The sequence below is a fragment of the Canis aureus genome, chromosome 2, assembly GCF_053574225.1.
Source record: "Canis aureus isolate CA01 chromosome 2, VMU_Caureus_v.1.0, whole genome shotgun sequence".
Classification (NCBI taxonomy): Eukaryota; Metazoa; Chordata; class Mammalia; order Carnivora; family Canidae; genus Canis; species Canis aureus.
The window spans coordinates 5,102,534-5,116,617 of NC_135612.1; the positions used below are offsets into that span (position 1 = coordinate 5,102,534).

A 14,084-nucleotide genomic window follows, 5' to 3' on the forward strand; every position below is an offset into this window, starting at 1 on the left:
CACAAAGAAGTCAAGTGTCCAAGTACCTGGGGTATGCTGAATTCTGGAAAATAAGGAGAACCACTATTTCTCTATCTCTGTATCTGTGTTCACTGCTACACCTATATTCATATCCATGTTTTCATCCACAGCTCTGTATCTATGTATAATCTACATCCATATCCATTTCCAGTTCTATATCTATATAAACACTGATACACATACATACACACACATATATATCACAATGTATGTAAAAGGGATTATATACTCAGTCTTGGGCTGCTTGTGTTTTCAATTTAGTAAATCTCCTTGGAGATCTTTCCATGTTGTCATTTCCTGCTCCATCTCATTCTCTTCTAGTAGCTGCACAGTGTTGCATTGTTTCAAAATTCAACAGTTTGAGTAAACAGTTCCCCACTGACTTTTAGTTTATTTTTATTTAGATTATTTCCTATTTGCTATCAGTGTTTCAGGGAACATCCTAGTCTCTACATTAGCATACAGTTACAGGTATGTATCTGTAGGATCTGAATTAAACAGGTGAACTTCTGGTCAAAATATATGCTTTTAAAAATTTGATAGACACTGTCAAAATGCTCTGCCAAAGACTGCCCTCTCACTAATTCTATGTCAGATTTTTTTAAAAGGTTATTCATGAGTTGAATGAAAGCCCTTTGACACCTATGTCCTTACGGCTTCTGGTTCCATAAAAACCCAAGTCAGGGCACTTTACTTTTGATGTAGTAACCTCTTGATTCTAAAATTTTTTTTTTGCAGTAAATATAAGCCAAACTCCCATGTAAGCATTTAGAATTTAGTTGCATAATGTGAATTGTGATAATTGGTTAATTATTTGAACAAAGGTAAATTTACATATTCATACTTTATCACCTAAGATAACTTCAAGTGAATTGCAGTGTTAAATATTAAAGATCAAATCATCAAATGGCTGAACATCTACCACCATCACATCACTGCAGGAGTAGCAGCAATCAAAACAACCAATCTAGGAATGAACACTTAACTATACTCTTAAGAGGAAAGGGCTTTAAAAACCTACAAAGGTAGTAAAAAAATACATAAATTTTAGTAAAAAATGAGTATTTCTGCATAATAAAACCAAATTAAAAAACTCACTACTTTAGAAAAGCATATGAGACAATGTAAAAATTAAAGGCTAATATTGGTTATAACAGATATCAAATAAAATATATGAAAAATGTTATCACAAACCAACATTAAGACTTAAGAAAATGAGGTAAAGCACAAAAAACTATGTTAAAAAGAAGTTAGAACCATAGATACATATCTGGAATAATAATGCTCAACTGCACTAAAAACCAAAGAAACACAAATTAAAATGATTCACTATACTGAACCTATCAATTATAAAAATACTTAAAAAGTACTTAGAAAACCATATGGCTGTGAGAGTGAAGTGAAATGGACATTGTATAAATTGTGGTAATCAAATGTTTAAAATGTTTTTAATTTTTAAATATGTATTTATTTATTTGAGAGGAAGCACACAAGCAGGAGAAGCAAGGTGAGAGGGACAGAGAGAATCTCAAACTCCCCACTGAGTGTGGAGCAGGACTCAGGAACTGATCTCACAGCCTTGAGATCATGACCTCAGCCGAAATCAAAAGTGTGCCACTTAACCAACTGAGTCACCCAGGAAGCCTGGTGGTAAATTTAGAAAGCAATATAGTGATAATGACCACACTCTTAGAGGCTATTGTCTTTTGATCCACATATAAATTATTCTCTCTTGCCTGAAAGAATAATTATATGTAAAATAAAATGTAATCAATAAAATATTACCAGTAGCAGTATTTATAGAAGCAAAAATTTATATTGTACTTAAATATTCAATGATAAGGAGATACCTATGAATATACTGATGTGATAGATTATTTTGCAGCATTTAGCATCGCTTAAGAGGAATAATAAGATCATGAGGAGTATATAATAAATGAAAAAAGGCAAAATCCAGTGAATATTATGATTAGGGCTTTGGGGAAAAACTCTTACTGATATATTAAAAAAAGGAATACATCAAAATATTTAGAGTGGTTGGTTGGCTGGTGGATCTCTTGGTGATTATTTTCTAAATATACAATTGTATGTATTTGGAATACTCTTTAGTTAGAATGTACACTTTAATGGGTGAAAGAAATGTTTTAAAACTGTAATTTTATGAAATTAAAGCTATTTTTGTTCAGTATTGTAAAATTTGCTCTCTTTTTTGGCTTTAGGGAAACAAATTTTAACCTCCAGATCCTGAGGCTTTTCCTTAAATTCCACGCTAGGAAGTCGAGCCTTACTTGAGTGAGGAATTACACACCTGAAAGCAGCAGTCTCCATGTCATTAATTTTGCCTCCAAAAGGATTTTCAGTTTCCTAGTCTTCAAAGTACTTCTATCCTATTTGGGAAAAACAAATTCTGTGTTGTGTCTGTATTGTGTAAGTGCCAACTTTAGCAACAGGCTGTAATACACCTCCCTCCACTTGAACTCATGTAAGCACATCCATTTAACAGTTTCCAAGAGTGTAATTCATGCTCAGTGCTTTAAATTTGCAGAGCATCTATCACCAGGGCTGGCAAACCAAGCACTGTCAAGTATGCTGCCCAGCAAAGGGAACAGACAAAGAGCATTTAGGCACTCAATATGCTGCCCACTGCAGAATAGTTGAAAAGAAAATTGATGCTCAAAATTCCCACTGAATGATTTCCTTACCTTTTAAAAATTTCAAATTACAGGGATAAATGGAAGTCTTTAAGTTGGTTCTCTCTTATGACCACTAAGTTAGCAGAATTGAAACTTGGGAACATGAATGACTGGCAGCAAAGTTTCCCTTGATGGCAACTCAAAGTAGGAGGAGATGTACATTCTAAAGATGAGGACTTTCCAATATACCTCTTTTTCACCCAGCTCCCTGAAGACCAGAGTCTTAGCATTTTTTAACAGATTGTTCTAGACCTGAATTCTAAGTATAGCGATTAAATGATAAATGAAAATGTAATGTGTATGTGCATATATATGTAGGTAATAGAGGGCTTAAATGCATAAATACATATATATTTTATGTAAGACATGGGACACATTCCTTTTAGTAAGTTTAAGGACTATATTTAGCTTGGTAAATGGTGGAACATGGTGGGTTATTTCTTGACCCAACATCAAATCACTCAGTTGTTATCTAAACCAATTAGGAAACATAGTATTTGCTCATTTTTAAAATACAAAGCCAGTCTTTAATCTCCCAAGTCCTTTTCTGTGTTAATTAATTTATCCTTACATTCAGGTGCATATTTATTTTTATACTAACCTCTAAAATGTTTTCTGTATGTTTCACTGTGAAGAATAAAAGACTAATATATTAACAAAGTAGTATTTCTCACAGGGGTGGTCTAATTTTTGGCAAGGATTCTTCATGGTAACAGCATTGGTTTGTCATAATATGGAATACTGGGCAGCTTAGAGATACAGTTCCCTGGAGACCTCATCAAGTTATACATTTTTAAGAGACACCTAGCACTACTAGCAAGTCACAGGCAGTCTCCAGCATTGCAGCTCTTCCATCTGGCCTGGGTTTTGCTGCTTCTATTTGTACATCTTCACATGAGGAACACTCTAGGAACTAAAAACTGTTCTCTCCTTCATTATGCATGTGGCGTGCGATGCAATTTACCACCTAACAGATGTCATAGCTAAGTACCCAGGATCATGTCATGATTCATTCATCTTAAGACAATCTGCTTCAGAAATGCACGGCTTTTTATAAATTGGGAGAATTTGGTTTTTGAGTAATTCTATAAAATGCTGTCTGTTTATAACTTTAATTTTTTTTCTTAAAACACAATTATAGACTTCAGATTGTTTGTTTTTAAGTTAGCTGCCTCTTTTCACTTCCAATATGAATATCTCTGCCACTGAAAAAAATAATAAAAAGCATCAAATTTTTTACCTGAATGGTTACTGAGATAACTCCAGAGAATATCCTAAAATTGAGGTTTTGATGTCTAGGCAAATCTGGGGAAACATTATTTCTTTGCCCTCGTAAAGCAGGCAAAAAATTCCTGCCGGGTGGTATTTTGCATAATATTGTCATTAAACATGGTCTATCTTTAGCGGAAGAAGCAGACGGTAATAAGTCAAATAGGGATGAAGAATTATCTGAATCGGAGGAGATACACTTGCAAATGAGTAACTGAAATTATTATTAAAGGTAGAAGTATGACATCCAGATTAATAGAGTAAAAGGTTGAAAGAAATGTTTAACTATTGGGAGTAATTATCGAAGGCTTTTTCGTAAAAGAGTATGTTACGTAGTCTCCTATTTTGGGAGCCTTATTTTTTCTATGCTAGAATAAAGAACCCATAGATTCTTTGCTGCAGCTGTTACACTCTTGATTAATCTAAGTACTGTAACCATAAAAGGAAAAGTAGCTTAATTAAAAAATGTTAGAGCAGAATAGAATACATTTACAATAATTTCGCTTCTCTTTTTGGCTAAATGCAAGAAAGAACATCATCCTTTCTTTTAAAGGGAGCAAATCAATATCTGTGCCTTTGCAATTACCCTCAAGGCACAAATGTTATACAGACGGGTGCACAAACAAAGGAATCATAGGTTAAATACCATATCCCTCAGCATTAAAAAAAGAAAAGAACTATTTAAAAGTCTTGCTACATTTATTTCCATCCTCCTCCCCCAAACACTATCATCACAACTTCCAACCTTCATCCCATAAAAACATTTCTCCCAAATGTACAAGCTTGTTATTACTTAACTCTGTTTTTAATTTCCCCCCAAAGGGATCCAAACTGATTTGTTACTTTGAGGTAAATATGTTTCATTGGGTTGATGTTTAGATTGTTTATAAAATGAATTTATCCTTTTAATATTTGCCCAGCTCTTGAGTAGTATGAGGTAAAGCCACAGCAGGAAAGTTTCCCAGTTGGGACTTCTCTGTTTTCCTATCCTGTCAATATAGGAATTGATTTCCTATGTGCATCTGTAGAAGCCCTATGGGAGATAGTTTTCTTATGGTTGTGCTGTCAGTTGCCTTCAGTCTGTGTCTGTAACGATAGATTATAATGAGAAAGAATGCATAGTTTCAACTAGAACAGGTGAATATTTAAAATTTTGATTGTAAGTCTCCTTTTGATAAGTTTAAGAACACAACTAAGAATTTTCAATAATCACAACGGGCAAAGCAAAGGCACCAGACAGGGAATTTTATAGTATTAATCAAAAAGATCTATGATTTTCCTACCATTGTCTTACCTTCCCCAGCAATTATCTCAATTTCTTTAATGTATAAACAGCCTAGTTCCACGGTGGTTGCTTAGACAAATTACAATCCAGACATAACTATTTTTCAGTGGGAATTTCCCACGAAAATTTGAATTATTTGTTATCTTCACTTCTGCCCTGTGTTTGGTTTAAATTTAAATGATTTTTTACTACTCCATGTGAAAATAATAAAACATCCTTAATAATGCCCAAAATACTGTATACAGAATAAAACCAGGCACCACCCAGAGCTTAGCTCCCCAGAGTCCATATTAAAAGCTAAACAAAACATACCACACAAAATTAAGGAAAGGAATGGGACCGACCTGGACTGAACAATAGAAGAGTATTTTATTTCTCTGGCTTAAGTATTTCATGGAACCATAAAGCTATCTGTAACTCCTTACATAAAGTTGAAAATAATACTTTTCAGATCCTTCAGGAATTGATAGAAGAGGCAATTTTGGTTAAAACATTTCCTATTCTTTTCCTTTTGGCTAAATTCAGATCTGTCCACTGAATATGTTTAAAAGAGAAACAGCTTTATTGTTTTTTAGAAACAGATGAAGGAAATCTCAATCTTTGTTTTTACATTTTGGGGCCGATTTATAGATTCTCTGTTACTTCTGTGCAGAAAATGTGCCTGCTATCTATCCAGTTGGTTCCTTTGGAAGAAGGAGCTTTTTGGGGTGGATAAAAGTACTCAAGAAGACTCAGTTGTCAAGTTGTCTTGAATTGCCCTTGAATGGACTGAAAAAGTAAGAGACCTGACTTCAGGAACCTGGAGAGTAAGCTATCTTTTAAGAGACATATCTTTAAAATTGGCAACAAGAAATAGCTACACTTGAGGTACTTGCTGAGGAAGGAGAATCTATAACCCTTGTCAAGTTTTATCTAACTGAAGATTTGGCTAAGGAGAAACAATACATATAGAGTTTATTCCGTCCACCTTTTCCATTAGAATCAGCAAATCTTGAGTCTCAAATTCACATTCCTTCAGAGGACAGATCTGTAACGTGAATGAATGAGGCAGGGTAGGTAAGGCGTGACTATTTGGAATTAATGTTTGCATTTCTAACGTAAAAAGAGAGGAAATATATACATTTGTTTTGGTATGAATGTTCTGGACAAACACATACACACAACCATCTAGCTTTTTTTTTTTTTTTTTTAAAGATTTTATTTATTTATTCATGATAGACACAGAGAGAGAGAGGCAGAGACACAGGCAGAGAGAGAAGCAGGCTCCATGCACCGGGAGCCTGACGTGGGATTCGATCCCGGGTCTCCAGGATCGCGCCCTGGGTCAAAGGCAGGCGCTAAACCGCTGCGCCACCCAGGGATCCCAACCATCTAGCTTTTTGATTGGCCCCAATATGTGGCCAGACTCAGTTCTTCCATTTCTTAGCTATTTGACAGAGGAAGTTCCTTAAGGTATGTTTGTTTCCTCATCTGGAAAGCAGTAATTTATAACAGTACCTATCTCCTGAAGTTACTATGATGAATAAATGAGTTGATATATTTAAAGTGCTTCAAACAGTACCTGGCACACACTCAGGGCTAAGTATTCATGGTTACCCATGTTTGTTCCGTGCCTGAACATTTAGTGCACACGTAGTACACATACACGTGCATACCACAAACATACTCATTAATAAAAATATTACTAAGAGTAGACTTAGAGAATGGCAGAGAGGCTCCACAGATCAGGTAATTTACATTTGTCCCTCAAGAACCACTAAGCTCATTCACCTTTTTCTGTTTTCTCTGTGCCCCAAGACGCTGTCCTTTGCAGATGACACAGGCTCACATGTCCTCTGGCTTCCAGCCAGGTTTGCCTATGGGAAGTCACCCACTGGGCATCAGAAAGGGTAAGGAGGATGAGGTAAAGGCATTTATTTTCTTGCTTCCCCCCCCCCCCCCATTGGAATGTTGCTGGATGGCTGGGTTCTGCTGAATTTCATAGCTCCTTTAGGACTCAAGTACGTCTCCTCTCTCCCTGGTCCCTTTATGCCTGGGAAGTGTCAGCTGCTACTCCTGCCAGCCCTGACATGTTTAATCACCTCTTAGAGCCCATACTCAACCCATACTCACTGGTTTGTCAATAACCTTCTTCAGTAAGCCAGTCTGACTGTACCATCTCTTTCTTGTCTAGACTTTGACTAATACAGGTTCTTATTTAAAATGGTTTAATACCGGGGATCCCTGGGCAGCTCTGCAGTTTAGCGCTGCCTTCGGCCCAGGGCGTGATCCTGGAGACCCAGGATCGAGTCCCACATCAGGCTCCCTGCAGGGAGCCTGCTTCTCCCTCTGCCTGTGTCTCTGCCTCTCTCTCTCTCTCTCTGTGTCTCTCATGAATAAATAAATAAAATCTTTTTCTTTAAAAAAAGGTTTAATACCTTCTCTCTTCTTTCCCTAAATCCTGCTAAAATGATAGAAAACCTAGTAAAACGATAATCTTTAAAACGTCTGGGTTTCCAATAGGATATCCAGTGGGATAGCAGCAGAAAATACAATGAGTAAATTCCATGTTGGCAGGTGAAAAACAGCTGAACTGGGGACCATACACAGGTGACCTTCAAGTCAATTCATCCCTCTCCCCCAACAAAAGCCTAGAATAATCTATACTCAGAATAGAAGCTAGTTGAAGTAGTTGCTAGAGGAACTGGCCTGAAGTTACTAACCAGGTAAACATTTGAAGTAGTTTTATCCTTGAGAGGGATTCTCCCTAAACAAGCTGTGAATATAGTTCTCTGAAGAGGGTGTCCTGTCCAGAGACACCCAGAATGCCTTTTGCAGGCTGGAGAAACAGGGTCATTTCCTGGGTCACAAGTGGAATAATGAGATGTCTGCCTGGAATGGCTCTGATGAGTTGTGCCTACAGGCTGAAATGGACAATACACAGCCTTTGGAAATAGCCAGTTAACAGGAAAATTATAGCATTCTTGTTCCTAGTTATTGGAAATCCTAAATTCATATAGTTATTACAGAGCAAAAGAGAAGAAATGTTGAAAATACATTACTCAGATAAATATAAAATGATCCAGTAATTTGGTTATCTCAATCTATAAAACTGGATTTTCGCTACTAGCATTACTGTGAACATCCATGCATCTGTGAAAACAAAATACTGAAAAAGTGACTTTCTAGATTCACTAATACTTTTTAACACTCTCAGAGTCAAAAAATGATTTTCTTAATGTAAATGTATGGTGCTCAAAGTCAGGGTAACCAAGGGTGTATGTGTGTGCGTGCAGGTGCACATGTATGCTTGCACAAACACACATGTGCTCCTCGGGGCCAGTCTACACTGGCTCAAAAAGCAGTGAAACAGTGTTCACAAGGTATGTTCCTTCCCCTCATTGTTAGTAAACTACTTTTTATTGTACTTTTCTCTTCAAAGAATGTACACAATACAAATGTTCAGTTTTATAGTTGCTTACATTCTAAGGACATGAAGTGAGGAAAAATAACATGTTCCTTTTATTTTCTTACACAGTGAATGTACAGGATATTTAATGGTAGTAAAAATAATTTTATTTCCTATAATAACAGCAACTTACAACCACCACCAACACAACAAAAAACACCACAGGACATTTGGTCATTTTAAAATAACTTAGATACTGTTTATTTTGTGGCTTGACTATCAATTCATTATAAATAATCAAAACCTTCTGAACATTTCAACGTGTTCTAAACATGGCTTGAAGTGGCACAATTTATTATGAAATCTTTTTAAGACCTACTTAGCATTATGGTTTCCCAACCCAACTTCTTCAACTTCTTCCCCAACTAAAGCAAGACAAATCAAATCAAAACAAAACAAAGCAAAACAAAACAAACAATGAGCATAAAAGGAAAATAAAGAAGAATCAAAAGTGGTTAAGGAAAGTAAATAAACTAGACATAGGGCTTTTGTGTCTGAGTTATGTGGTCCATACAAGTCACACAAATGTATTTTGGAAAATGTAGGCTCTATGTACATTCAAGAGAAATTTATAAAATAGTGCCGTTTGGGGGATATTTATTTCACTGGCGAACAGAAGCTTTGTTCTCATCTGAACCCTACAAGTGACTCTCAGGGTATCAACAATAATACTCCTGTCTTTTCTCTAGACATGAACACGAGCATTATTTATCTATCCTTCATGTAGACAACTCCTTTAGATCTTCGTTTTTTTAGATTTTATTTATTTATTCATGAAAGAGATAGAGAGACAGAGGCAGAGACATAAGCAGAGGGAGAAGCAGGCTCCTCAGGAAGCCTGATGCTGGACTTGATCCCGTGACCCTGGGATCATGCCCTGAGTCACCCAAGCGTTCCTCCACTAGATCTTAAAAGAGGTTTTGGCATCAGGTTTCCTGAATCTGTCTTTAGAATATCTAATTCATTAAGGACTTTTAAAGATTGTCTCCTTGGCACAAGCCTCAGGTAGAATTTAGATTTACTGGGTTCCAAGTATCCATTGATACTCTAAGCCCAGAATAGAGTATTGGATTTTAACATCCTAGATCATGAAGTTAATTAACTTTCTGGGTTAAATGGAGAACATAGTTTCAAAATAATGTGAATACTTAACTTTATTTAAGTTAACCTACATTAAAAACATCTCTATTTTTTAAAAAAAATTTGTCATAAAATATACACAACTTAGCCACTTTAAATATTCTTATGTGTATAATTCACTGGCATTAATAGTTTCATGCTGTTTTACAACTATTATCACCATCCATTTCCAGAACTTTTCATCTTTTCAAAGTGAACACTTTATCCATTGAATAAATCCTCATACCCCAAACCCCTAGTCCCTGGTAAATACTGTTCTACTTAATGATTCTATGATTTTGACTACTCTCAGTACCTCATGAGTGGAATCATACAATATTTGTCCTTTTGTGTCCTTTTGTTTATCTCACTTATAGATAATATCATCAAGGTTCATCCATATGGTGTCATATGACACAATTTTATTGCTTTATAAGGCTGAATACAATTCCATTGTATGTATATACTACATTTTTAAACCCACTCATCCAGCAACATTGAGTTGTAGAAGCCTTTTGACTATTGTGAATTATGCTACTATGAACATTGGGGCAAAAATCTGAGTCCTTGCTTTCATTACTTTAGCATACATGTATACTTCGAAGTGGAACTGCTGGATATATAGTAATTCTATGTTTAATTTTCTGAAAAACTGCCATAATGTTTTTCACAGACTGCTTTTTTTTTTTTTTTTTTTAGTAATAGCCATCTATATGAGTGTGAAGTGATTTCACTGTGGTTTTGATTTAGATTTCTCAATCAATGGATATGCTAAACATCCCAAAAGAAAATAATTTTAAAGTCTGTTTTTAATTCCAATCAACCCTAGAGCCACAGAGTTGGAATTTCTTTTTAATGTCCTTTGGGTTGATCAAATATTATAATATTTTTAAGAAAAACTTAAAAATCACTACGTTAAATTAAAATTTTAATTGAATTTACTTTATAGATAAAAGAGCATCATAACTACTGTTTTGATAAAAACAATGGAAAAATATTTTCTATACCCTGTAAATTGCTAATTTAGAATCTCATTTCCAGATCATGTAAGTAGGAGATTCTCATTAGGTAAAAAAAATTCTAAAATATGAAGGAAATGTAAACATTGAAACAAGCTATCAAACAAGTAAACTATAGTATTGACTAAAGCAATGGTTGGATTAAATATTAAGAAATAAGGTACAATTTTTTAAAATTTAAGTTTTTAAAAAACTTCTTTAAAAGATAATAGCAATTTAGAGACTATGAAATGAGTCAGTGTTCTCATTTTAGGGATCTCTATTAATCTTATAGATAAATAATGGGGAACATTGTTGAAAAGAACATGAAGAGGGATGTTCAAGGCCAAGAATATGGTCTATTTGGAAAACAGATGGCTTGTAAAAAACAAGCTTTATGAACGAAGATTTGCAGGAATTTCGCTGGTTGGATTTAAGAAGGTTTCTTCCCCCCAACACTCTGAGTATTTCCATTTGATCAGAGAAAGCTTTGTGGTGATATTTCTGAAGCTAGTGATTCTGATGCTGCCAGCCAAGGAGTTTCAATGGTTTACTCTGAAAAGTAGTTTCATACTTCCTTTTCCACAACCGTAAATTACCCAAACAAAAGTAACATGTGTAGTTTGCTGGAGGCCATATAAAGAAAGAGAGAAATGTGTTTGCGCAGCAACAAAAGACTGTGGCTTTATTGGCAACACCATCAAAGCTAATCCATTTGCTTGCCAAGGCAGTGTGAATCCATTGCAAGATGTGTCAAATCTGTTAGAGAAATGATTTTCCTGGAGCACCCACTTGCGGTTTGTAGCTCTTTCTTCAAGCCCCCTGATTGAGAGGGCAGATTTTCTATAGTAGTACAGAGCTGCTTTCCTCTTTTGGTTTCCATGTTTCAGAAATTATATATGTAAGTAACAATTTTGATTCTCATTGGTCAGCAATTTTTGTGTCAAATCACTGAAAAGATTTACTCTGGAAGCCCTCTCCTGTCTGATTAACAATCATTTCTGATCTTAATGAGTTGGGATCACTTAAGAAGTGATTCCAAAAATTATTTGGAACTATTTTAATCTACTTGCTGGAAGTGTTCATTGACTGTTATAAGACATTTTGGAGAAATAATAGGGAATATTCCAAGTTAGAGAAATTTCACCCCTGTCTTTTATGATATATATTAAATTAACAAATATAGGGCAGAACAAATCCACAAAATCTTATTTAGCTTCAATCCAAACATTCTGCTTATTTCTTAAAATTTCTTAAATGCCGTTTAAAGACAATGAGGGATTTAAGCTGAAGCCTTTCTGCTTGTGAAGATAAACCTTTACACTTGCAAATCATTGAACATCTTATCTTGTGAGCCCTTAGCTAGCTAGCAAAAAAAAAAAAAAAAAAAAAAAAGAAAGAAAGAAAAGAAAAAGTCACAGAACCCTGATTCATATTATAAATCTCTTGACTTTAAAGCCAATACGGTGGCTTATTTATTTTTATTTTATTTTATTATTTTATTGGAGTTCAATTTGCCAACATATAGCATAATACCCAGTGCTCATCCCATCAAGAATACAGTGGTTTAGATACTGTAAATAATTCTATGCTATAATTTATGCCATGTAATTCAGTATCTTCTAACTTTAAAAAAAAAATGTTATTCACTTTATCTTAAGTAGTGTAGAAATGGTGTTAAATGGGTTCACAAAACTAATACATTCTTATGTTTAGGAATTAATAGGTTTCAGTTTACATATAATTTCTTTATTATAGATGATATTAAAATATTTTAAGATAAGCTAGAGTATTTTTTATGATATTGGTGAGTTTTTAATTTATCAAGTTTATCAAGTATTAACTTACCAGGCTTGCTAGCATAGGACAGTACTGGCTTATACTGTTGCAACCAATTTATAAAATCTAGATAGACTATGAAACTGTATTTTGCTATGATGCTTGGTGCTACTGGATTTGATCACTGGGCGAAGAAATATGAAAACACGTGTAGAAACTGCTCTAAAAGGCATAACGACAGAACCAGAACCTTTGGACCAGAAAGGAGGAAGTCAGAGGGTCATTTAGTCCTTTTTGCCTCCTTTCCCTTTTTAGCTTTCTGAGCTGGACGGCAGGAGATAGGAAGTGCAGGGAAATGTTAGTCTTATTTATATTTATTTTATCCTTTAAAAAACACATTCATAATACTTTGAAAATACATAATATAGCATTAATATTTATAATCCACTTATAAAAATATCCTTATCTTGCAAAAATACCACATAAAAATGTTTGGAGACCACTTCTCTAAGCAATACCGGAATCAAATAATCCTGGCAAAAGGCTGAGGAGAGCATATGGCAGATGTGTTTTATAGTCCATATACCATATTTCACTGCTTATATAATATTCTCTTTAGGGGCACCTGGGTGGCTCAGTGGTTGAGCGGCTGCCTTTGGCTCAGCTTGTGATCCTAGGGTCCCAGGATTGACTTCCACATCAAGCTCCCTGCATGAAGCCTGCTTCTCCCTCTATTGTCTCTGCCTCTCTCTGTATGTCTCTCGTGAATAAAGAAATAAAATCTTTAAAAAAATTCTCTTCACATTTTCAATTATTTGTGTTTTGAAAAGTGATTCAGCTTATGAGAATGTAGACCAGCTTACCTTTGAGAGGAAGCAACTTTAGACAGAGAGAGAGAAAGGGAGGCAGGGAGAGATAACGTGTATGTGTTTAGGAAGAAAATATTCACCAGACTGGATAATATTCTATCTGGAGTATTTTGTTGCTAATATCTAATATCTGAGATTTTCACATTTACACATGATCAGAGAAACAACAGATATTTTTTAATCTATGTAAGGTTTGTGAAAGTTAAAGATAAATCTATGATTCTAGATCACCTAATTACCTATAAAAAATATACCCAAGTTCATTTTCTATTGAAGTTTGCTTTGATACTAAGCAATATCTATTTATTCTTGTCATCCAAATTCAGCATACCATATTACTATTGTTTTATTTTAAGTGCTCTGGTTCAGTAATTCGCCATGCTTTTTTCACTGTCTAGCAATTATTCCCAATGTAGTACTGGCGGAACATATTGGCTTCTATCCAATAAAGTAGATTGGTTAATTAATACTGTAATATTGCTAGTTGGAGTAAAAACAACAGTAAAATATTAATAATGTGTCAGATACTTTAACTATCACATTCAGTCCTTATAAAAACGAGTAGTATTACTCTTGTTTTATACATAAGGAAACAAATTCAGA

At 34.8% G+C, this 14,084-nt stretch overlaps 1 protein-coding gene and 1 long non-coding RNA gene across 35 annotated transcripts in view; one reads left to right on the forward strand and one right to left on the reverse strand.

The window, feature by feature from the left end:
* The window catches only part of LOC144292263 (uncharacterized), a 110,584-nt gene that overhangs the window by 59,807 nt on the left and 36,693 nt on the right, over positions 1–14,084 (reverse strand). Inside the window, exon 3 of one of the 2 annotated variants that reach the window (XR_013359710.1) lies at positions 2,330–2,408. This is a non-coding gene — a long non-coding RNA (uncharacterized LOC144292263). Of the gene's footprint in view, positions 1–1,893; positions 2,409–14,084 lie in introns of those variants that run through there. The other variant, XR_013359714.1, reaches the window with a different exon arrangement.
* LOC144292196 (uncharacterized) overlaps positions 1–14,084 on the forward strand; it is a 165,509-nt gene that overhangs the window by 31,762 nt on the left and 119,663 nt on the right. For 12 of the 33 annotated variants that reach the window (XR_013359686.1, XR_013359687.1, XR_013359695.1 and 9 more), the window contains 2 exons: positions 2,241–6,074; positions 7,066–7,171. Coding sequence is in view for 19 of the 33 variants with exons in the window: in XM_077862232.1 (XP_077718358.1) it covers positions 7,082–7,171 (90 nt within the window). In the remaining 14 variants the exon portion in view is untranslated. Of the gene's footprint in view, positions 1–2,240; positions 6,075–7,065; positions 7,172–13,231; positions 13,705–14,084 lie in introns of those variants that run through there. The other 21 variants (XR_013359698.1, XR_013359700.1, XR_013359701.1 and 18 more) reach the window with 10 other exon arrangements.